Source organism: Coregonus lavaretus, assembly GCF_964263955.1.
Source record: "Coregonus lavaretus genome assembly, chromosome: 5".
Lineage (NCBI taxonomy): Eukaryota > Metazoa > Chordata > Actinopteri > Salmoniformes > Salmonidae > Coregonus > Coregonus lavaretus.
In genome coordinates, this window is record NC_139992.1 from 51,062,432 (window position 1) to 51,086,754 (window position 24,323).

Here is a 24,323-nt window from a genome sequence, read left to right on the forward strand (position 1 = left end):
TCACTGAATATAGAACACAGAACAGTCACTGAATATAGAACACAGAACAGTCACTGAATATAGAACACAGAACATTCACTGAATACAGAACGCAGAACAGTCACTGAATATAGAACACAGAACAGTCACTGAATATAGAACACAGAACAGTCACTGAATATAGAACACAGAACAGTCACTGAATATAGAACACAGAACAGTCACTGAATATAGAACACAGAACAGTCACTGAATATAGAACACAGAACATTCACTGAATACAGAACACAGAACATTCCCTGCCTATAGAACACAGAACATTCCCTGCCTATAGAACGCAGAACATTCCCTGCCTATAGAACGCAGAACATTCAGCAGAGAAGGCTAGAGGACACATGACCATGAAGTGTCTAACCAATGACTACAACAGGATAATACTCACTAAGTCTTTTATAATCCTCAAGCAAGAAGCTCCACTTCCTTGTCTTCATATCTTAACAGAAGAGACAATACATAATATTACAAAGAGCTATCCAAAACTTCATACTGATGAATATATGAATATAAAATAATACGCTTGAAAACTATTGAAAATGAACAAACAGCTCTGGGGCCGTGACGGTCATGAAATTCTGTCAGCCGGTTATTGTCATGCAAATGAAAGTATCACGGTAATCGTTAATAACATAAATATGTTTAACAGCTCTTATGCTCTATGCCATAGGCTAGTTAATTTAGCAGACAAGATATGCTTATAAGTCCCGTACCATTATTTATATTATTTTAAGAAGAATATAATTGAACTTAGCTGAATAAAATAGAAAGGATATTTTTCCCATTCCGGAGCGAGTGCGTAAAAATGTATGCACACATGACTAAGTCGCTTTGGATAAAAGCGTCTGCTAAATGGCATATTATTATTATTATTATGATGAAGTGGCTATGTTGAGCGTAAAAGTGATCATTTGAAACAGGTCCTATAAGCTAGATTTAGAGTTATTTGGCTAATTTTATTGTGAATGACACAAACCTTAGAATGTCTTAAAAATCTAAACATGTGGGCTGCATGATGCGACTACAGGCTATTGACTATTTAAAAGCCGCAACACTCTGTTCCTTGCCTCAGGCCCTTTTCTCTCATCAAGTGATCATTTTCTCTATTTCATCTTTACTAATATGTTTCGATTTAGAATGACCCATTATCAAACGGGTAGGAACATGGGCACTGGAATAGCGAATGGAGGCCGCTTTCCTGCAGTTGAAATCATGCTGGTTAGGCTACTCCGGTTTTATAGAGGAGCAGCTGATGAATATATATAGTAGCAGCTGGGATCCTCCTTTTTTTTAGCAGCAACCATCAAAACTGATTTCACTCAGGATTGAAACGTCTGGGCTTATAAGAACACTTATTTCACTTCACACATCAACCACTGTTTGAGGAGCATGCAGCCTCTCGCTGCGCGGCAGGTGATATTCCGCCCAAACTCTGTATGCCATGGGCTCTCCAACCCTGTTCCTGTATCTACCCAGTACTCTGTATGCCATGGGCTCTCCAACCCTGTTCCTCCAGCTACCCAGTACTCTGTATGCCATGGGCTCTCCAACCCTGTTCCTCCAGCTACCCAGTACTCTGTATGCCACGGGCTCTCCAACCCTGTTCCTGTATCTACCCAGTACTATGTATGCCATGGGCTCTCCAACCCTGTTCCTCCAGCTACCCAGTACTCTGTATGCCATGGGCTCTCCAACCCTGTTCCTCCAGCTACCCAGTACTCTGTATGCCATGGGCTCTCCAACCCTGTTCCTGTATCTACCCAGTACTCCGTATGCCATGGGCTCTCCAACCCTGTTCCTCCAGCTACCCAGTACTCTGTATGCCATGGGCTCTCCAACCCTGTTCCTGTATCTACCCAGTACTCTGTATGCCATGGGCTCTCCAACCCTGTTCCTGTTTCTACCCAGTACTCTGTATGCCATGGGCTCTCCAACCCTGTTCCTGTATCTACCCAGTACTCCGTATGCCATGGGCTCTCCAACCCTGTTCCTGTATCTACCCAGTACTCTGTATGCCGTGGGCTCTCCAACCCTGTTCCTCCAGCTACCCAGTACTCTGTATGCCGTGGGCTCTCCAACCCTGTTCCTCCAGCTACCCAGTACTCTGTATGCCGTGGGCTCTCCAACCCTGTTCCTCCAGCTACCCAGTACTCTGTATGCCATGGGCTCTCCAACCCTGTTCCTCCAGCTACCTAGTACTCTGTATGCCATGGGCTCTCCAACCCTGTTCCTGCAGCTACCCAGTGTTTAATTTGGGAAACCAAGTGAAATCTGTTTGTGAACATCGATAGTAACATGTTTTCACAACGAAACATATTTAATTAAAACGGTTGACAGCCCCTCCCTCTCTGCGCGCTGGAGAAAGGAATGAAGGAGAGAAGGGAGGAGATGGAAACTCACGGTGGTGAGATATTCTGTAGCTAAAGGTAATGTGTCAGCCTATGAAATACAAATTCATTACATTACATTTACATTTTAGTCATTTAGCAGACGCTCTTATCCAGAGCGACTATAATTCTCTGTAAGTCGCCCTGCACAATCAATGAACCAACAGCATCGCCTAGGCCTATAGAAGGTTTGGAGCGTAGCATTAGGTAACCAGTCCATCCAGGATTCATAATAATACAGGCCACACTCAAAGGCCATTACTAGAATTAGTTTAATTTTGAAGTATTGGCTAGACCAATTAAGTACCAAAGACAACTTAAATCTTTATATTTTTGTTATAATTTTTTACCAACGAGTTAAATTGTAATAATCTACTACCAACGCATGTCCAGTGTATAAAAGGATATTACCGTGACTCAACGGTCAGGTGGAATTTGACTGCGGTCATGACTGCGGGTGTGGCGGTAATACGGTCACCGCAACAGCCCTAAACAGGTTCCACTTACCATAGTTCTTGGACGGCATCTGTTTGAAAGCAGCGATGACGTCAACATGGTACCCAACGTCGACCTCGAAGCGTGATCGTGACACCAGGGTGGCGTGGCCCTGTACGGTGGCCCCTGGTCTCTGCCAGCCACTACACAGCTTCAGCAGGGCCGCCGGCGCAGGAGCGTCACGGGACCGGCTAGACGACGCCGCCGCCGCCACGGCAATACCCCCCATCCCCTCCAGAGGTTTCAGACATACACAGGAGATGGAGCCTGCCTCCTCCACTACAACAGGAAATACATGGCCTTTTTTTAGACAGTCCCAAATGGTACCTACTCCGTATACAGCGCACTACTTTTGACCAGAGCCCTGTAGGGAAGAGAGTGTCATTTGGGAAAAAGACAACATCTTTTCTTGACCGATACATTTGATTATCTTCTCAAAGTATCCGAGGCCTCATACTTAGCTGACGATGGTCCTCAAGACTGAAGTTCCACATCTTTGTAGCAGGGTCTGTTGGCGATACAAGAAGACATAGAAAACAAGTGTGGGTAATCTAAGGGTAAGGAATAGAAAGGAAATAGTTATTGCACTTTGTAGAGCTGTATTTCCCCTTTCAACCGGAAAATCACCAGGATGAATTGAAATGCATCCATTAAAACTCACCATAGTTCCGAGAAGGGATGTTTTTGAACACAGCAATCAGCTCAGCATGGTAGCTGACTTCCACTCTGAAACGCTCCTCTGAGTGAGAGACACATTTTCCTCTGACTGTGACGGCAGGGGTCTTCGCAGGTACAGAATTGCTGATGTCAGTACTGCTGGAGGAAGGCTGCCGTCTCACTGCACTCTGGACAGATGGGGATGTGGCTCCATGTTTGGTTCCTTGTTTATAGAAACTACCAGTGGCACTTCCAGAACTGGAAGACAGACCAGGAGAAGAGGTCTTTGGATGAGGTGTAGAAACACAGAAACTGCCAGTTGCACTTGTAGAAGAAGGAGATGGACCAGGTAACACTGCTGTCTTTGGCTGTGGGGGTTTGAACACAGGTGGGCTTCCTCTGGTAAACACATCTAACCCTTTCAAGGAATGTTGTCCCTTTGGGAGAGGTAGTGGGTCTATTACTTTCACCTGAGGAGACAAACACAAAAACAGTACATTAGAAACCAAAAACAAATATAACTGTACAAAACATCAAGCTATCACTCCTCACCTGTTTAGTGGCAGTATTGGAGACTGGTGAATTCTGTCCAGACTTGTCCCTTGGCCTAGAAAACAACTGGTTAGGTCTCCTGTCTTGACCCTGTGGGACATAATTCTGAGGCACAGTATTATGCGTTGGTCCTGTTCGGGGAGTTGAATTAGAAGGTGTCCCTCTTGGAACAGCTAGACCAGAGTGAGTGCTAGTGCCTTGCCGAGGGCCACTGGCTGGGTTGTTGAGGACCGATATTGGGGTCTGGTTGCCTTGCTGAGGGCCACTGGCTGGGTTGTTGAGGACCGATATTGGGGTCTGGTTGCCTTGCCGAGGGCCACTGGCTGGGTTGTTGAGGACTGATATTGGGGTCTGGTTGCCTTGCTGAGGGCCACTGGCTGGGTTGTTGAGGACTGATATTGGCGTCTGGTTGTTTGACTGATCAGCATGTCTCTGCGCTCTAATCGCTAAAGCTCTCTGTCTGTTCTCCTCGATCTTCCGCTGCTGCTCTGCCGTCAAAGAGCTAGACATGGTTCATTATTACCGAGCTAGATAGCCTGCTTATTCGCTTGCTAGTTAGTTACGCTGGTTGTAGCTAGCTAGCTAGCTAACGTTAGCTATGTTTTAGCAAGCTATCTAGCTAGCTAACAAGTCGGCAAAGTTAACAGCCCATATCGGCAAGCTTATTTATAAGCGAAATATGAATAGAAAAGTAGCGGAGTTAGCGCGCTATACCTCAATACGACGTACGCTAAAACAACAAAAGTAGAGGATCTTCGTAAGTATATTGATCCGTTTCTGGTTTGGGAGCTGCCGCCAAGGAAGTGAGAGTCCACAACAGGAAGTCACGTGGTGCAAATGTTAAGCGCTTTATTTTATGTTCCAACTTTTTGTTCATTCTTTCAATACCGTTAGTTGTTCAATAAGAAATAGGCACATGTTCAGTGATACTATATATACATTAGTATTTCATCCTGTTGATTCAGTGATACTATATATACATATCGGTCACATTTGTAGTATACGGAGTCATTCTCACATATCACAAAGCCAGATCCTGACTAGAATAGTGCTGTATATTTCCTACAGAAAATGTGGTGTGCTTGATAGCTTCTATTATTATTGAAGTATTTATGAATGTGAAATAAATTATACTAGTGGTAGTGACTGGTTATAGTTATAATAGTGGTAGTGTCTACAGTAGTAATGGTAGTGACTGGTTATAGTTATAGTAGTGGTAGTGACTGGTTATAGTTATAATAGTGGTAGTGACTGGTTATAGTTATAGTAGTGGTAGTGTCTGCAGTAGTAATGGTGGTGATTGGTTATAGTTATAGTAGTGGTAGTGACTGGTTATAGTTATAATAGTGGTAGTGACTGGTTATAGTTATAGTAGTGGTAGTGACTGGTTATAGTTATAATAGTGGTAGTGACTGGTTATAGTTATAGTAGTGGTAGTGTCTGCAGTAGTAATGGTGGTGATTGGTTATAGTTATAGTAGTGGTAGTGACTGGTTATAGTTATAGTAGTGGTAGTGTCTGGTTATAGTTATAGTAGTGGTAGTGTCTGGTTATAGTTATAGTAGTGGTAGTGACTGGTTATAGTTATAGTAGTGGTAGTGTCTGGTTATAGTTATAGTAGTGGTAGTGACTGGTTATAGTTATAGTAGTGGTAGTGTCTGGTTATAGTTATAGTAGTGGTAGTGACTGGTTATAGTTATAGTAGTGGTAGTGTCTGGTTATAGTTATAGTAGTGGTAGTGACTGGTTATAGTTATAGTAGTGGTAGTGACTGGTTATAGTTATAGTAGTGGTAGTGACTGGTTATAGTTATAATAGTGGTAGTGACTGGTTATAGTTATAGTAGTGGTAGTGTCTGCAGTAGTAATGGTGGTGATTGGTTATAGTTATAGTAGTGGTAGTGACTGGTTATAGTTATAATAGTGGTAGTGACTGGTTATAGTTATAGTAGTGGTAGTGACTGGTTATAGTTATAATAGTGGTAGTGACTGGTTATAGTTATAGTAGTGGTAGTGTCTGCAGTAGTAATGGTGGTGATTGGTTATAGTTATAGTAGTGGTAGTGACTGGTTATAGTTATAGTAGTGGTAGTGTCTGGTTATAGTTATAGTAGTGGTAGTGTCTGGTTATAGTTATAGTAGTGGTAGTGACTGGTTATAGTTATAGTAGTGGTAGTGTCTGGTTATAGTTATAGTAGTGGTAGTGACTGGTTATAGTTATAGTAGTGGTAGTGACTGGTTATAGTTATAGTAGTGGTAGTGTCTGGTTATAGTTATAGTAGTGGTAGTGACTGGTTATAGTTATAGTAGTGGTAGTGACTGGTTATAGTTATAATAGTGGTAGTGTCTACAGTAGTAATGGTAGTGACTGGTTATAGTTATAGTAGTGGTAGTGACTGGTTATAGTTATAATAGTGGTAGTGACTGGTTATAGTTATAGTAGTGGTAGTGTCTGCAGTAGTAATGGTGGTGATTGGTTATAGTTATAGTAGTGGTAGTGACTGGTTATAGTTATAGTAGTGGTAGTGACTGGTTATAGTTATAGTAATGGTAGTGACTGGTTATAGTTATAGTAGTGATAGTGACTGGTTATAGTTATAATAGTGGTAGTGACTGGTTATAGTTATAGTAGTGGTAGTGACTGGTTATAGTTATAATAGTGGTAGTGACTGGTTATAGTTATAGTAGTGGTAGTGTCTGCAGTAGTAATGGTGGTGATTGGTTATAGTTATAGTAGTGGTAGTGACTGGTTATAGTTATAGTAGTGGTAGTGTCTGGTTATAGTTATAGTAGTGGTAGTGTCTGGTTATAGTTATAGTAGTGGTAGTGACTGGTTATAGTTATAGTAGTGGTAGTGTCTGGTTATAGTTATAGTAGTGGTAGTGACTGGTTATAGTTATAGTAGTGGTAGTGTCTGGTTATAGTTATAGTAGTGGTAGTGACTGGTTATAGTTATAGTAGTGGTAGTGTCTGGTTATAGTTATAGTAGTGGTAGTGACTGGTTATAGTTATAGTAGTGGTAGTGACTGGTTATAGTTATAGTAGTGGTAGTGACTGGTTATAGTTATAATAGTGGTAGTGACTGGTTATAGTTATAGTAGTGGTAGTGTCTGCAGTAGTAATGGTGGTGATTGGTTATAGTTATAGTAGTGGTAGTGACTGGTTATAGTTATAATAGTGGTAGTGACTGGTTATAGTTATAGTAGTGGTAGTGACTGGTTATAGTTATAATAGTGGTAGTGACTGGTTATAGTTATAGTAGTGGTAGTGTCTGCAGTAGTAATGGTGGTGATTGGTTATAGTTATAGTAGTGGTAGTGACTGGTTATAGTTATAGTAGTGGTAGTGTCTGGTTATAGTTATAGTAGTGGTAGTGTCTGGTTATAGTTATAGTAGTGGTAGTGACTGGTTATAGTTATAGTAGTGGTAGTGTCTGGTTATAGTTATAGTAGTGGTAGTGACTGGTTATAGTTATAGTAGTGGTAGTGACTGGTTATAGTTATAATAGTGGTAGTGACTGGTTATAGTTATAGTAGTGGTAGTGTCTGCAGTAGTAATGGTGGTGACTGGTTATAGTTATAGTAGTGGTAGTGACTGGTTATAGTTATAGTAGTGGTAGTGACTGGTTATAGTTATAGTAGTGGTAGTGTCTGGTTATAGTTATAGTAGTGGTAGTGACTGGTTATAGTTATAGTAGTGGTAGTGACTGGTTATAGTTATAGTAGTGGTAGTGACTGGTTATAGTTATAATAGTGGTAGTGACTGGTTATAGTTATAGTAGTGGTAGTGTCTGCAGTAGTAATGGTGGTGACTGGTTATAGTTATAGTAGTGGAGGTGACTGGTTATAGTTATAGTAGTGGTAGTGACTGGTTATAGTTATAGTAGTGGTAGTGTCTGGTTATAGTTATAGTAGTGGTAGTGACTGGTTATAGTTATAGTAGTGGTAGTGTCTGGTTATAGTTATAGTAGTGGTAGTGACTGGTTATAGTTATAGTAGTGGTAGTGTCTGGTTATAGTTATAGTAGTGGTAGTGACTGGTTATAGTTATAGTAGTGGTAGTGACTGGTTATAGTTATAATAGTGGTAGTGACTGGTTATAGTTATAGTAGTGGTAGTGTCTGCAGTAGTAATGGTGGTGACTGGTTATAGTTATAGTAGTGGTAGTGACTGGTTATAGTTATAATAGTGGTAGTGACTGGTTATAGTTATAGTAGTGGTAGTGTCTGCAGTAGTAATGGTGGTGACTGGTTATAGTTATAGTAATGGTAGTGACTGGTTATAGTTATAGTAGTGGTAGTGTCTGGTTATAGTTATAGTAGTGGTAGTGACTGGTTATAGTTATAGTAGTGGTAGTGACTGGTTATAGTTATAGTAATGGTAGTGACTGGTTATAGTTATAGTAGTGGTAGTGACTGGTTATAGTTATAGTAGTGGTAGTGACTGGTTATAGTTATAGTAGTGGTAGTGACTGGTTATAGTTATAGTAGTGGTAGTGACTGGTTATAGTTATAGTAGTGGTAGTGACTGGTTATAGTTATAGTAGTGGTAGTGACTGGTTATAGTTATAGTAGTGGTAGTGACTGGTTATAGTTATAGTAGTGGTAGTGACTGGTTATAGTTATAGTAGTGGTAGTGACTGGTTATAGTTATAGTAGAGGTAGTGTCTGCAGTAGTAATGGTGGTGACTGGTTATAGTTATAGTAGTGGTAGTGTCTACAGTAGTAATGGTAGTGACTGGTTATAGTTATAGTAGTGGTAGTGACTGGTTATAGTTATAGTAGTGGTAGTGTCTGCAGTAGTAATGGTGGTGACTGGTTATAGTTATAGTAGTGGTAGTGACTGGTTATAGTTATAGTAGTGGTAGTGACTGGTTATAGTTATAGTAGAGGTAGTGTCTGCAGTAGTAATGGTGGTGACTGGTTATAGTTATAGTAGTGGTAGTGTCTACAGTAGTAATGGTAGTGACTGGTTATAGTTATAGTAGTGGTAGTGACTGGTTATAGTTATAGTAGTGGTAGTGACTGGTTATAGTTATAGTAGTGGTAGTGACTGGTTATAGTAGTGGTAGTGACTGGTTATAGTTATAGTAGTGGTAGTGTCTACAGTAGTAATGGTAGTGACTGGTTATAGTTATAGTAGTGGTAGTGACTGGTTATAGTTATAGTAGTGGTAGTGACTGGTTATAGTTATAGTAGTGGTAGTGACTGGTTATAGTTATAGTAGTGGTAGTGACTGGTTATAGTAGTGGTAGTGACTGCAGTAGTAATGGTGGTGACTGGTTATAGTTATAGTAGTGGTAGTGACTGGTTATAGTTATAGTAGTGGTAGTGACTGGTTATAGTTATAGTAGTGGTAGTGACTGGTTATAGTTATAGTAGAGGTAGTGACTGGTTATAGTTATAGTAGTGGTAGTGACTGGTTATAGTTATAGTAGTGGTAGTGACTGGTTATAGTTATAGTAGTGGTAGTGACTGGTTATAGTTATAGTAGTGGTAGTGACTGGTTATAGTTATAGTAGTGGTAGTGACTGGTTATAGTTATAGTAGTGGTAGTGACTGGTTATAGTTATAGTAGAGGTAGTGTCTGCAGTAGTAATGGTGGTGACTGGTTATAGTTATAGTAGTGGTAGTGACTGGTTATAGTTATAGTAGTGGTGGTGACTGGTTATAGTTATAGTAGTGGTAGTGTCTGGTTATAGTTATAGTAGTGGTAGTGACTGGTTATAGTTATAGTAGTGGTAGTGACTGGTTATAGTTATAGTAGTGGTAGTGACTGGTTATAGTTATAGTAGTGGTAGTGACTGGTTATAGTTATAGTAGTGGTAGTGACTGGTTATAGTAGTGGTAGTGACTGGTTATAGTTATAGTAGTGGTAGTGTCTACAGTAGTAATGGTAGTGACTGGTTATAGTTATAGTAGTGGTAGTGACTGGTTATAGTTATAGTAGTGGTAGTGTCTACAGTAGTAATGGTAGTGACTGGTTATAGTTATAGTAGTGGTAGTGACTGGTTATAGTTATAGTAGTGGTAGTGACTGGTTATAGTTATAGTAGTGGTAGTGACTGGTTATAGTAGTGGTAGTGACTGCAGTAGTAATGGTGGTGACTGGTTATAGTTATAGTAGTGGTAGTGACTGGTTATAGTTATAGTAATGGTAGTGACTGGTTATAGTTATACTAGTGGTAGTGACTGGTTATGGTTATAGTAGTGGTAGTGACTGGTTATAGTTATAGTAATGGTAGTGACTGGTTATAGTTATAGTAGTGGTAGTGACTGGTTATAGTTATAGTAGTGGTAGTGTCTACAGTAGTAATGGTAGTGACTGGTTATAGTTATAGTAATGGTAGTGACTGGTTATAGTTATAGTAGTGGTAGTGACTGGTTATAGTTATAGTAATGGTAGTGACTGGTTATAGTTATAGTAGTGGTAGTGACTGGTTATAGTTATAGTAGTGGTAGTGACTGGTTATAGTTATAGTAGTGGTAGTGACTGCAGTAGTAATGGTGGTGACTGGTTATAGTTATAGTAGTGGTAGTGTCTGCAGTAGTAATGGTAGTGACTGGTTATAGTTATAGTAGTGGTAGTGACTGGTTATAGTTATAGTAGTGGTGGTGACTGGTTATAGTTATATTAGTGGTAGTGACTGGTTAAAGTTATAGTAGTGGTAGTGTCTGTAGTAGTAATGGTAGTGACTGGTTATAGTTATACAAGTGGTAGTGACTGGTTATAGTTATAGTAGTGGTAGTGACTGGTTATAGTTATAGTAGTGGTAGTGTCTACAGTAGTAATGGTAGTGACTGGTTATAGTTATAGTAGTGGTAGTGTCTGCAGTAGTAATGGTAGTGACTGGTTATAGTTATAGTAGTGGTAGTGACTGGTTATAGTTATAGTAGTGGTAGTGACTGGTTATAGTTATAGTAGTGGTAGTGACTGGTTATAGTTATAGTAGTGGTAGTGACTGGTTATAGTTATAGTAGTGGTAGTGTCTACAGTAGTAATGGTAGTGACTGGTTATAGTTATAGTAGTGGTAGTGACTGGTTATAGTTATATTAGTGGTAGTGACTGGTTATAGTTATAGTAGTGGTAGTGTCTACAGTAGTAATGGTAGTGACTGGTTATAGTTATAGTAGTGGTAGTGACTGGTTATAGTTATATTAGTGGTAGTGACTGGTTATAGTTATAGTAGTGGTAGTGACTGGTTATAGTTATACAAGTGGTAGTGACTGGTTATAGTTATAGTAGTGGTAGTGACTGGTTATAGTTATAGTAGTGGTAGTGTCTACAGTAGTAATGGTAGTGACTGGTTATAGTTATAGTAGTGGTAGTGTCTGCAGTAGTAATGGTAGTGACTGGTTATAGTTATAGTAGTGGTAGTGACTGGTTATAGTTATAGTAGTGGTAGTGACTGGTTATAGTTGTAGTAGTGGTAGTGACTGGTTATAGTTATAGTAGTGGTAGTGACTGGTTATAGTTATAGTAGTGGTAGTGTCTACAGTAGTAATGGTAGTGACTGGTTATAGTTATAGTAGTGGTAGTGTCTGCAGTAGTAATGGTAGTGACTGGTTATAGTTATAGTAGTGGTAGTGACTGGTTATAGTTATAGTAGTGGTAGTGACTGGTTATAGTTATAGTAGTGGTAGTGTCTGGTTAAAGTTATAGTAATGGTAGTGTCTACAATAGTAATGGTAGTGTCTGGTTATAGTAGTGGTAGTGACTGGTTATAGTAGTGGTAGTGACTGGTTATAGTTATAGTAGTGGTAGTGACTGGTTATAGTTATAGTAGTGGTAGTGACTGGTTATAGTTATAGTAGTGGTAGTGTCTACAGTAGTAATGGTAGTGACTGGTTATAGTTGTAGTAGTGGTAGTGACTGGTTATAGTTATAGTAGTGGTAGTGACTGGTTATAGTAGTGGTAGTGACTGGTTATAGTTATAGTAGTGGTAGTGTCTACAGTAGTAATGGTAGTGTCTGGTTATAGTTATAGTAGTGGTAGTGACTGGTTATAGTTATAGTAGTGGTGGTGACTGGTTATAGTTATAGTAGTGGTGGTGACTGGTTATAGTTATAGTAGTGGAGGTGACTGGTTATAGTTATAGTAGTGGTAGTGACTGGTTATAGTTATAGTAGTGGTGGTGACTGGTTATAGTTATAGTAGTGATAGTGACTGGTTATAGTTATAGTAGTGGTAGTGACTGGTTATAGTTATAGTAGTGGTGGTGACTGGTTATAGTTATAGTAGTGGTGGTGACTGGTTATAGTTATAGTAGTGGTAGTGACTGGTTATAGTTATAGTAGTGGTAGTGTCTGGTTATAGTTATAGTAGTGGTGGTGACTGGTTATAGTTATAGTAGTGGTAGTGACTGGTTATAGTTATAGTAGTGGTAGTGACTGGTTATAGTTATAGTAGTGGTGGTGACTGGTTATAGTTATAGTAGTGGTAGTGACTGGTTATAGTTATAGTAATGGTAGTGACTGGTTATAGTTATAGTAGTGGTGGTGACTGGTTATAGTTATAGTAGTGGTAGTGACTGGTTATAGTTATAATAGTGGTGGTGACTGGTTATAGTTATAGTAGTGGTAGTGACTGGTTATAGTAGTGGTAGTGTCTACAGTAGTAATGGTAGTGACTGGTTATAGTTATAGTAGTGGTAGTGACTGGTTATAGTTATACTAGTGGTAGTGTCTGGTTATAGTTATAGTAATGGTAGTGACTGGTTATAGTAGTGGTAGTGACTACAGTAGTAATGGTATTGACTGGTTATAGTTATAATAGTGGAAGTGACTGGTTATAGTTATATTAGTGGTAGTGACTGGTTATAGTTATAGTAGTGGTAGTGTCTACAGTAGTAATGGTAGTGACTGGTTATAGTTATAGTAGTGGTAGTGACTGGTTATAGTTATAGTAGTGGTAGTGACTGGTTATAGTTATAGTAGTGGTAGTGACTGGTTATAGTTATAGTAGTGGTAGTGACTGGTTATAGTTATAGTAGTGGTAGTGACTGGTTATAGTTATAATAGTGGTAGTGTCTACAGTAGTAATGGTAGTGACTGGTTATAGTTATAGTAGTGGTAGTGACTGGTTATAGTTATAGTAGTGGTAGTGACTGGTTATAGTTATAGTAGTGGTAGTAACTGGTTATAGTTATAGTAGTGGTAGTGACTGGTTATAGTTATAGTAGTGGTAGTGACTGGTTATAGTTATAGTAGTGGTAGTGTCTGCAGTAGTAATGGTAGTGACTGGTTATAGTTATAGCAGTGGTAGTGTCTGCAGTAGTAATGGTAGTGACTGGTTATAGTTATAGTAGTGGTAGTGACTGGTTATAGTTATAGTAGTGGTAGTGACTGGTTATAGTTATAATAGTGGTAGTGTCTACAGTGGTAATGGTAGTGACTGGTTATAGTTATAGTAGTGGTAGTGACTGGTTATAGTTATAGTAGTGGTAGTGACTGGTTATAGTTATAGTAGTGGTAGTGACTGGTTATAGTTATAATAGTGGTAGTGTCTGCAGTAGTAATGGTAGTGACTGGTTATAGTTATAGTAGTGGTAGTGACTGGTTATAGTTATAGTAGTGGTAGTGACTGGTTATAGTTATAATAGTGGTAGTGTCTACAGTAGTAATGGTAGTGACTGGTTATAGTTATAGTAGTGGTAGTGACTGGTTATAGTTATAGTAGTGGTAGTGACTGGTTATAGTTATAGTAGTGGTAGTGACTGGTTATAGTTATAATAGTGGTAGTGTCTGCAGTGATAATGGTAGTGACTGGTTATAGTTATAGTAGTGGTAGTGTCTACAGTAGTAATGGTAGTGACTGGTTATAGTTATAGTAATGGTAGTGACTGGTTATAGTTATAGTAGTGGTAGTGACTAGTTATAGTTATAGTAGTGGTAGTGACTGGTTATAGTTATAGTAGTGGTAGTGTCTACAGTAGTAATGGTAGTGACTGGTTATAGTTATAGTAGTGGTAGTGACTGGTTATAGTTAAAATAGTGGTAGTGTCTACAGTAGTAATGGTAGTGACTGGTTATAGTTATAGTAGTGGTAGTGACTGGTTATAGTTATAGTAATGGTAGTGACTGGTTATAGTTATAGTAGTGGTAGTGACTGGTTATAGTAATGGTAGTGACTGGTTATAGTTATAGTAGTGGTAGTGACTGGTTATAGTTATAGTAGTGGTAGTGACTGGTTATAGTTATAGTAGTGGTAGTGTCTGGTTATAGTTATAGTAGTGGTGGTGACTGGTTATAGTTATAGTAGTGGTAGTGACTGGTTATAGTTATAGTAGTGGTAGTGACTGGTTATAGTTATAGTAGTGGTGGTGACTGGTTATAGTTATAGTAGTGGTAGTGACTGGTTATATGACTGGTTTGGTGTCTCTAACTTCAGCATGTTGGTTTGGTGTCTCTACCTGAACATGTTGGTTTGGTGTCTCTAACTTGAAAATGTTGGTTTGGTGTCTCTAACCTGAACATGTTGGTTTGGTGTCTCTAACTTGAACATGTTGGTTTCGTGTCTCTACCTGAACATGTTGGTTTGGTGTCTCTACCTGAACATGTTGGTTTGGTGTCTCTAACTTGAACATGTTGGTTTCGTGTCTCTACCTGAACATGTTGGTTTGGTGTCTCTACCTAAACATGTTGGTTTGGTGTCTGTAACCTGAACATGTTGGTTTGGTGTCTCTAACTTGAACATGTTGATTTGGTGTCTCTACCTGAACATGTTGGTTTGGTGTCTCTACCTGAACATGTTGGTTTGGTGTCTCTACTTGAACATGTTGGTTTGGTGTCTCTACCTGAACATGTTAGTTTGGTGTCTCTAACCTGAACATGTTGGTTTGGTGTCTCTACCTGAACATGTTGGTTTGCTGTCTCTACCTGAACATGTTGGTTTGGTGTCTCTACCTGAACATGTTGGTTTGGTGTCTCTACTTGAACATGTTGGTTTGGTGTCTCTACCTGAACATGTTGGTTTGGTGTCTCCAACTTGAACATGTTGGTTTGGTGTCTCTAACCAGAACATGTTGGTTTGGTGTCTCTACCTGAACATGTTGGTTTGGTGTCTCTACCTGAACATGTTGGTTTGGTGTCTCTAACTTGAACATGTTGGTTTGGTGTCTCTAACTTCAGCATGTTGGTTTGGTGTCTCTACCTGAACATGTTGGTTTGGTGTCTCTAACTTGAAAATGTTGGTTTGGTGTCTCTAACCTGAACATGTTGGTTTGGTGTCTCTACCTGAACATGTTGGTTTGGTGTCTCCAACTTCAACATGTTGGTTTGGTGTCTCTAACCAGAACATGTTGGTTTGGTGTCTCTACCTGAACATGTTGGTTTGGTGTCTCTACCTGAACATGTTGGTTTGGTGTCTCTAACTTGAACATGTTGGTTTGGTGTCTCTAACTTCAGCATGTTGGTTTGGTGTCTCTACCTGAACATGTTGGTTTGGTGTCTCTAACTTGAAAATGTTGGTTTGGTGTCTCTAACCTGAACATGTTGGTTTGGTGTCTCTACCTGAACATGTTGGTTTGGTGTCTCTACTTGAACATGTTGGTTTGGTGTCTCTACCTGAACATGTTGGTTTGGTGTCTCTAACCTGAACATGTTGGTTTGGTGTCTCTAACTTGAACATGTTGGTTTGGTGTCTCTAACTTCAACATGTTGGTTTGGTGTCTCTACCTGAACATGTTGGTTTGGTGTCTCTACCTGAACATGTTGGTTTGGTGTCTCTAACTTGAACATGTTGGTTTGGTGTCTCTAACTTGAACATGTTGGTTTGGTGTCTCTACCTGAACATGTTGGTTTGGTGTCTCTAACCTGAACATGTTTGTTTGGTGTCTCTACCTGAACATGTTGGTTTGGTGTCTCTAACTTGAACATGTTGGTTTGGTGTCTCTACCTGAACATGTTGGTTTGGTGTCTCTAACTTGAACATGTTGGTTTCGTGTCTCTACCTGAACATGTTGGTTTGGTGTCTCTAACTTGAACATGTTGGTTTGGTGTCTCTAACCTGAACATGTTGGTTTGGTGTCTCTACCTGAACATGTTGGTTTGGTGTCTCTACCTGAACATGTTGGTTTGGTGTCTCTAACCTGAACATGTTTGTTTGGTGTCTCTACCTGAACATGTTGGTTTGGTGTCTCTAACTTGAACATGTTGGTTTGGTGTCTCTACCTGAACATGTTGGTTTGGTGTCTCTAACTTGAACATGTTGGTTTGGTGTCTCTAACCTGAACATGTTGGTTTGGTGTCTCTACCTGAACATGTTGGTTTGGTGTCTCTAACCTGAACATTTTTGTTTGGTGTCTCTACCTGAACATGTTGGTTTGGTGTCTCTACCTGAACATGTTGGTTTGGTGTCTGTAACCTGAACATGTTGGTTTGGTGTCTCTAACTTGAACATGTTGGTTTCGTGTCTCTACCTGAACATGTTGGTTTGGTGTCTCTAACTTGAACATGTTGGTTTGGTGTCTCTAACCTGAACATGTTGGTTTGGTGTCTCTACCTGAACATGTTGGTTTGGTGTCTCTACCTGAACATGTTGGTTTGGTGTCTCTACCTGAACATGTTGGTTTGGTGTCTCTAACCTGAACATGTTTGTTTGGTGTCTCTACCTGAACATGTTGGTTTGGTGTCTCTACCTGAACATGTTGGTTTGGTGTCTGTAACCTGAACATGTTGGTTTGGTGTCTCTAACTTGAACATGTTGGTTTGGTGTCTCTACCTGAACATGTTGGTTTGGTGTCTCTACCTGAACATGTTGGTTTGGTGTCTCTACCTGAACATGTTGGTTTGGTGTCTCTAACCTGAACATGTTTGTTTGGTGTCTCTACCTGAACATGTTGGTTTGGTGTCTGTAACCTGAACATGTTGGTTTGGTGTCTCTAACTTGAACATGTTGGTTTGGTGTCTCTACCTGAACATGTTGGTTTGGTGTCTCTAACTTGAACATGTTGGTTTGGTGTCTCTAACCTGAACATGTTGGTTTGGTGTCTCTACCTGAACATGTTGGTTTGGTGTCTCTACCTGAACATGTTGGTTTGGTGTCTCTACCTGAACATGTTGGTTTGGTGTCTCTAACCTGAACATGTTTGTTTGGTGTCTCTACCTGAACATGTTGGTTTGGTGTCTCTACCTGAACATGTTGGTTTGGTGTCTGTAACCTGAACATGTTGGTTTGGTGTCTCTAACTTGAACATGTTGGTTTGGTGTCTCTACCTGAACATGTTGGTTTGGTGTCTCTACCTGAACATGTTGGTTTGGTGTCTCTACCTGAACATGTTGGTTTGGTGTCTCTAACCTGAACATGTTTGTTTGGTGTCTCTACCTGAACATGTTGGTTTGGTGTCTCTACCTGAACATGTTGGTTTGGTGTCTGTAACCTGAACATGTTGGTTTGGTGTCTCTAACTTGAACATGTTGGTTTGGTGTCTCTACCTGAACATGTTGGTTTGGTGTCTCTACCTGAACATGTTGGTTTGGTGTCTCTACCTGAACATGTTGGTTTGGTGTCTCTACCTGAACATGTTGGTTTGGTGTCTCTAACTTCAACATGTTGGTTTGGTGTCTCTACCTGAACATGTTGGTTTGGTGTCTCTACTTGAACATGTTGGTTTGGTGTCTCTAACTTGAACATGTTGGTTTGGTGTCCAACTTGAATGGTTAAAGAGTTACTGTTGGTGGGTTATTTTATGCTAATTTATGCAAAGTTATTTTGTGATAGTTGATCAAATAAATCTAGAGTTGTGCTTTGCCTTCATCAAGCACACTTAATTATAATATTGTAGCGTATGTTCTCTTATTTGTAGTCTATTCTGGACATGCGGACACTACATGGACAGGAATGACGATGGCTAGCTTCCTCCTGTTATGATTCTGAGCAGATGGTTCTCCCGCTCTACATCACTCTGTGCTGTGGTGACGTGCTGTGCTCGGCAGCCGTCCCAGGAATCATGGTGCTGAAACTGCAGTGCGAGCACAAATCAGCAGCCAATGATCACACAGACAGACACCTACAAGGAATGCATGCACCTAACATTAGGACAGTCCGAAAACTGGGATGAAGTGTAATATATGGATACACACACACACCATTTTTGTTCTTTGAACATGGACATTCGGTGGTCACTAAAGCGATGGGGATGGATTGAAAACGAACGACAGCCAGGCTACTGGAAGCTTGGGACAGCATTCCAACGACAGACAGGCTACTGGAAGCTTGGGACAGCATTCCAACGACAGCTAGGCTACTGGAAGCTTGGGACAGCATTCCAACGACAGACAGGCTACTGGAAGCTTGGGACAGCATTCCAACGACAGCCAGGCTACTGGAAGCTTGGGACAGCATTCCAACGACAGACAGGCTACTGGAAGCTTGGGACAGCATTCCAACGACAGCTAGGCTACTGGAAGCTTGGGACAGCATTCCAACGACAGACAGGCTACTGGAAGCTTGGGACAGCATTCCAACGACAGACAGGCTACTGGAAGCTTGGGACAGCATTCCAACGACAGCTAGGCTACTGGAAGCTTGGGACAGCATTCCAACGACAGCTAGGCTACTGGAAGCTTGGGACAGCATTCCAACGACAGACAGGCTACTGGAAGCTTGGGACAGCATTCCAACGACAGCCAGGCTACTGGAAGCTTGGGACAGCATTCCAACGACAGCCAGGCTACTGGAAGCTTGGGACAGCATTCCAACGACAGACAGGCTACTGGAAGCTTGGGACAGCATTCCAACGACAGACAGGGTTTTGCTTTGTCTAACTTTGTCTATGAACAGAAATTGGATTATCCGGACAGATTTTTGATACATTTGTGATGAATGGCACATCAATGAGACATTCTCAATGGTTATCCACCTGACATCAACAATGAACCAATGGGATGATGCCTGTCTCTAGGACCACTCTGGAAGATACTGTGGGAATAGACGAATCTTTGGGGACGAAATTCTGAAAGCTTGTTTTAACTATTCGTTGATGTTATAGCCGAAACAACTCAAATATCCAATGGCTTCAGATACTTGTTTGCACCAATGGAATGTGGTATTAATGGGAAAGGTGCCAAGGCAGTTTGGACTTTTGGGGGTAACACCTCCCCTAAGTAGACAACACGTTTTATTTGAGGAATTGTAGAGGAGCTTATTAGCGTCAGTGTCATCGCATGGTGCTGTGAATTCCTCAGTGATGCTGCGTGGTCCGGACATGCTGAAGAACCGCTGTTGCGTCCTATTCGGTGACCTGAAGGTGCTGTTACTCCGGCCACCGGCTCCGGTAACGACACCGATCCCCATGACCGGACACATACCGGACAGCCGTGAGACCGGGGTCCCTTCAGACGTCAGTATACCGGACAACGACACGTTAAGGGCTCATCAGGGGCCGGGGGACAAATGGACTGCCCCGGCACCGGGGGGCGCCAGCGGGCTGGAGAGAGACAGACTGGTGGGGGGCTCAGGCTGGGTGGATGCCACAGCAGCAGAGCCGTCGGGGGTATTACACTGCAGCAGCTCCTCTGACAGCTGGGCTAAGGACAGGCTGGAACAGAGGTTCTCCTTGTGCAGTTATGGTGACAGCGGCGGAATCCGGTCACCTGTCTGCAGGATCTGCTTCCAGGGACCTGAAACGGTGATATTGAATAAAGAGCCTTAACCCAACACTGTTAGGGGGATGTGGCTTTGTTTTGCTGCTATAATATGAGTACTCAGGTGGCGTCGCCCAAGAGCCAGGGTAGGGTTGGTGTCAGAATCATGTGGCTGAGGAGCTTTTAATCTCAGTAAAGGCTACTTCTTCTAGAAGGTATGACATCAGAATAAACGGCCCGTAGACTTCCTTTGGGTAATAATCCTCCACTGCTCCAGGACCCTCAGAATGGCTCACCTGCAGCCCGCCTCCATCTGTAAGGCATGCATGGAGAGAGCCCTACATCAGTGGGTGCAGTGGTCTCTGGGTAGACAGGGGTCACCACGTCAGTGGTCTCTGGGTAGACAGGGGTCACCACGTCAGTGGTCTCTGGGTAGACAGGGGTCACCACGTCAGTGGTCTCTGGGTAGACAGGGGTCACCACGTCAGTGGTCTCTGGGTAGACAGGGGTCACCACGTCAGTGGTCTCTGGGTAGACAGGGGTCACCACGTCAGTGGTCTCTGGGTAGACAGGGGTCACCACGTCAGTGGTCTCTGGGTAGACAAGGGTCACCACGTCAGTGGTCTCTGGGTAGACAGGGGTCACCACGTCAGTGGTCTCTGGGTAGACAGGGGTCACCACGTCAGTGGTCTCTGGGTAGACAGGGGTCACCACGTCAGTGGTCTCTGGGTAGACAGGGGTCACCACGTCAGTGGTCTCTGGGTAGACAGGGGTCACCACGTCAGTGGTCTCTGGGTAGACAGGGGTCACCACGTCAGTGGTCTCTGGGTAGACAGGGGTCACCACGTCAGTGGTCTCTGGGTAGACAGGGGTCACCACGTCAGTGGTCTCTGGGTAGACAGGGGTCACCACGTCAGTGGTCTCTGGGTAGACAGGGGTCACTATGTCAGTGGTCTCTGGGTAGACAGGGGTCACCACGTCAGTGGTCTCTGGGTAGACAGGGGTCACCACGTCAGTGGTCTCTGGGTAGACAGGGGTCACCACGTCAGTGGTCTCTGGGTAGACAGGGGTCACTATGTCAGTGGTCTCTGGGTAGACAGGGGTCACTACGTCAGTGGTCTCTGGGTAGATAAACCCTCTGTCCCTCTGGTTGATTAATAGGAGACAAACAGGACTCCCAAAACAGACTACGTTACGTTGATTGTGAACACAAAACATAGACGCAATTACATGCATGAGAAATCTAATAATGCTTTTCACTCTGTTTCCCACTCATTCACACACTGCCTGAAACCGTACAGAACACTGTGAAGATGTACTGTAGCCTATACTTTCCCATCATTAGGCATGCTCTTGTCTGACCAGTCTTTGAGACGGTCTCTACACTATTCAGGAGGAACATGAGAGAAGATAATGAAGATTAAGAGAGCGCAGAAGCCACATTGCCTCAAACTCATCATGTAATGCAAACTGGCTCCCTTGTTTTTCACAAGATCTCCAATAACTTCCATTTGAAAGGACATCCATTCTTGTCTTTAGTTATCAGATTGTCCTCTTAACTCAGCCAGTTGTCTATAGTTATCAGATTGTCCTCTTAACTCAGCCAGTTGTCTTTAGTTATCAGATTGTCCTCTTAACTCAGCCAGTTGTCTTTAGTTATCAGATTGTCCTCTTAACTCAGCCAGTTGTCTTTAGTTATCAGATTGTCCTCTTAACTCAGCCCAGTTGTCTATAGTTATCAGATTGTCCTCTTAACTCAGCCAGTTGTCTATAGTTATCAGATTGTCCTCTTAACTCAGCCAGTTGTTTTTAGTTATCAGATTGTCCTCTTAACTCAGCCAGTTGTCTATAGTTATCAGATTGTCCTCTTAACTCAGCCAGTTGTCTTTAGTTATCAGATTGTCCTCTTAACTCAGCCAGTTGTTTTTAGTTATCAGATTGTCCTCTTAACTCAGCCAGTTGTCTTTAGTTATCAGATTGTCCTCTTAACTCAGCCAGTTGTCTTTAGTTATCAGATTGTCCTCTTAACTCAGCCAGTTGTTTTTAGTTATCAGATTGTCCTCTTAACTCAGCCAGTTGTCTTTAGTTATCAGATTGTCCTCTTAACTCTGCCAGTTGTTTTTAGTTATCAGATTGTCCTCTTAACTCAGCCAGTTGTCTTTAGTTATCAGATTGTCCTCTTAACTCAGCCAGTTGTCTTTAGTTATCAGATTGTCCTCTTAACTCAGCCAGTTGTCTTTAGTTATCAGATTGTCCTCTTAACTCAGCCAGTTGTCTATAGTTATCAGATTGTCCTCTTAACTCAGCCAGTTGTCTATAGTTATCAGATTGTCCTCTTAACTCAGCCAGTTGTCTTTAGTTATCAGATTGTCCTCTTAACTCAGCCAGTTGTTTTTAGTTATCAGATTGTCCTCTTAACTCAGCCAGTTGTCTTTAGTTATCAGATTGTCCTCTTAACTCAGCCAGTTGTCTTTAGTTATCAGATTGTCCTCTTAACTCAGCCAGTTGTCTATAGTTATCAGATTGTCCTCTTAACTCAGCCAGTTGTCTTTAGTTATCAGATTGTCCTCTTAACTCAGCCAGTTGTCTTTAGTTATCAGATTGTCCTCTTAACTCTGCCAGTTGTCTTTAGTTATCAGATTGTCCTCTTAACTCTGCCAGTTGTCTTTAGTTATCAGATTGTCCTCTTAACTCTGCCAGTTGTCTTTAGTTATCAGATTGTCCTCTTAACTCAGACAGTTGTCTTTAGTTATCAGATTGTCCTCTTAACTCAGACAGTTGTGTATAGTTATCAGATTGTCCTCTTAACTCAGCCAGTTGTCTTTAGTTATCAGATTGTCCTCTTAACTCAGCCAGTTGTCTTTAGTTATCAGATTGTCCTCTTAACTCTGCCAGTTGTCTTTAGTTATCAGATTGTCCTCTTAACTCTGCCAGTTGTCTTTAGTTATCAGATTGTCCTCTTAACTCTGCCAGTTGTCTTTAGTTATCAGATTGTCCTCTTAACTCAGACAGTTGTCTTTAGTTATCAGATTGTCCTCTTAACTCAGACAGTTGTGTATAGTTATCAGATTGTCCTCTTAACTCAGCCAGTTGTCTTTAGTTATCAGATTGTCCTCTTAACTCAGCCAGTTGTCTTTAGTTATCAGATTGTCCTCTTAACTCTGCCAGTTGTCTTTAGTTATCAGATTGTCCTCTTAACTCTGCCAGTTGTCTTTAGTTATCAGATTGTCCTCTTAACTCAGCCAGTTGTCTTTAGTTATCAGATTGTCCTCTTAACTCAGCCAGTTGTCTATAGTTATCAGATTGTCCTCTTAACTCAGCCAGTTGTCTATAGTTATCAGATTGTCCTCTTAACTCTGCCAGTTGTGTATAGTTATCAGATTGTCCTCTTAACTCTGCCAGTTGTCTTTAGTTATCAGATTGTCCTCTTAACTCAGACAGTTGTCTTTAGTTATCAGATTGTCCTCTTAACTCAGACAGTTGTGTATAGTTATCAGATTGTCCTCTTAACTCAGCCAGTTGTCTTTAGTTATCAGATTGTCCTCTTAACTCAGCCAGTTGTCTTTAGTTATCAGATTGTCCTCTTAACTCTGCCAGTTGTCTTTAGTTATCAGATTGTCCTCTTAACTCTGCCAGTTGTCTTTAGTTATCAGATTGTCCTCTTAACTCAGCCAGTTGTTTTTAGTTATCAGATTGTCCTCTTAACTCAGCCAGTTGTCTTTAGTTATCAGATTGTCCTCTTAACTCTGCCAGTTGTTTTTAGTTATCAGATTGTCCTCTTAACTCAGCCAGTTGTCTTTAGTTATCAGATTGTCCTCTTAACTCAGCCAGTTGTCTTTAGTTATCAGATTGTCCTCTTAACTCAGCCAGTTGTCTTTAGTTATCAGACGGTCCTCTTAACTCAGCCCAGTTGTCTTTAGTTATCAGATTGTCCTCTTAACTCAGCCAGTTGTCTTTAGTTATCAGATTGTCCTCTTAACTCAGCCAGTTGTCTTTAGTTATCAGATTGTCCTCTTAACTCAGCCAGTTGTCTTTAGTTATCAGATTGTCCTCTTAACTCAGCCAGTTGTCTTTAGTTATCAGATTGTCCTCTTGTTGCTCATTGTTTTCTTCTTCCTCCTGCAGTCAATATCTTGTGACTATGAAGTATGCTTATGTTTTATAATTCAACTGAAGGTGTCCATGTTTGGGGCTGTTGGTGTACCTGAAGGCACTTTATAAAGCAACTCAATGTTTCCATGATGGTTTAAAGATTTAGAGGTTTAAAGGTTTGGAGGTTTAAATGCTTAGAGGCTTAGAAGTTTAAAGCTTTAGAGGTTTAGAGGTTTAAACGCTTAGAGATTTAGAGGTTTAGAGTTTTAAAGGTTTAGAAGTTTAAAGATTTAGAGGTTTAACGTTTTAGAGAATTAGAGGTTAGAGTTTTAAAGGTTTAAAAGTTTAGAGGTAGAAAGGTTTAGAAGGTTAGAGGTTTAGAGTGGTAGAGGTTTAGAACGGTAGAGGTTTAGAGCGGTAGAGGTTTAGAACGGTAGAGGTTTAGAACGGTAGAGGTTTAGAGCGGTAGAGGTTTAGAGCGGTAGAGGTTTAGAGCGGTAGAGGTTTAGAGCGGTAGAGGTTTAGAAGG

The 24,323-nt window shown here is 41.2% G+C and overlaps 3 protein-coding genes across 5 annotated transcripts in view; 2 read left to right on the forward strand and 1 right to left on the reverse strand.

The window, feature by feature from the left end:
• LOC311129511 (SWI/SNF-related matrix-associated actin-dependent regulator of chromatin subfamily A-like protein 1) overlaps nt 1-4,926 on the reverse strand; it is a 32,173-nt gene extending 27,247 nt beyond the window's left edge. The window contains exons 1-5 of the mRNA XM_084161809.1: nt 4,125-4,926; nt 3,577-4,042; nt 3,373-3,423; nt 2,928-3,194; nt 422-472 (exon numbers count right to left, since the gene is read on the reverse strand). Of these exons, the coding sequence (XP_084017935.1) occupies nt 422-472; nt 2,928-3,194; nt 3,373-3,423; nt 3,577-4,042; nt 4,125-4,634 (1,345 nt within the window). The 5' untranslated portion in view covers nt 4,635-4,926. The remainder of the gene's footprint in view (nt 1-421; nt 473-2,927; nt 3,195-3,372; nt 3,424-3,576; nt 4,043-4,124) is intronic.
• LOC311129748 (neuron navigator 3-like) overlaps nt 1-24,323 on the forward strand; it is a 753,845-nt gene that overhangs the window by 174,906 nt on the left and 554,616 nt on the right. The window lies entirely within an intron of this gene.
• LOC311129183 (E3 ubiquitin-protein ligase MARCHF4-like) overlaps nt 19,306-24,323 on the forward strand; it is a gene marked incomplete at both ends in the record, with an annotated part of 32,903 nt that continues 27,885 nt past the window's right edge. The window contains one exon of the mRNA XM_084161496.1: nt 19,306-19,746. Within this exon, the coding sequence (XP_084017622.1) occupies nt 19,306-19,746 (441 nt within the window). The remainder of the gene's footprint in view (nt 19,747-24,323) is intronic.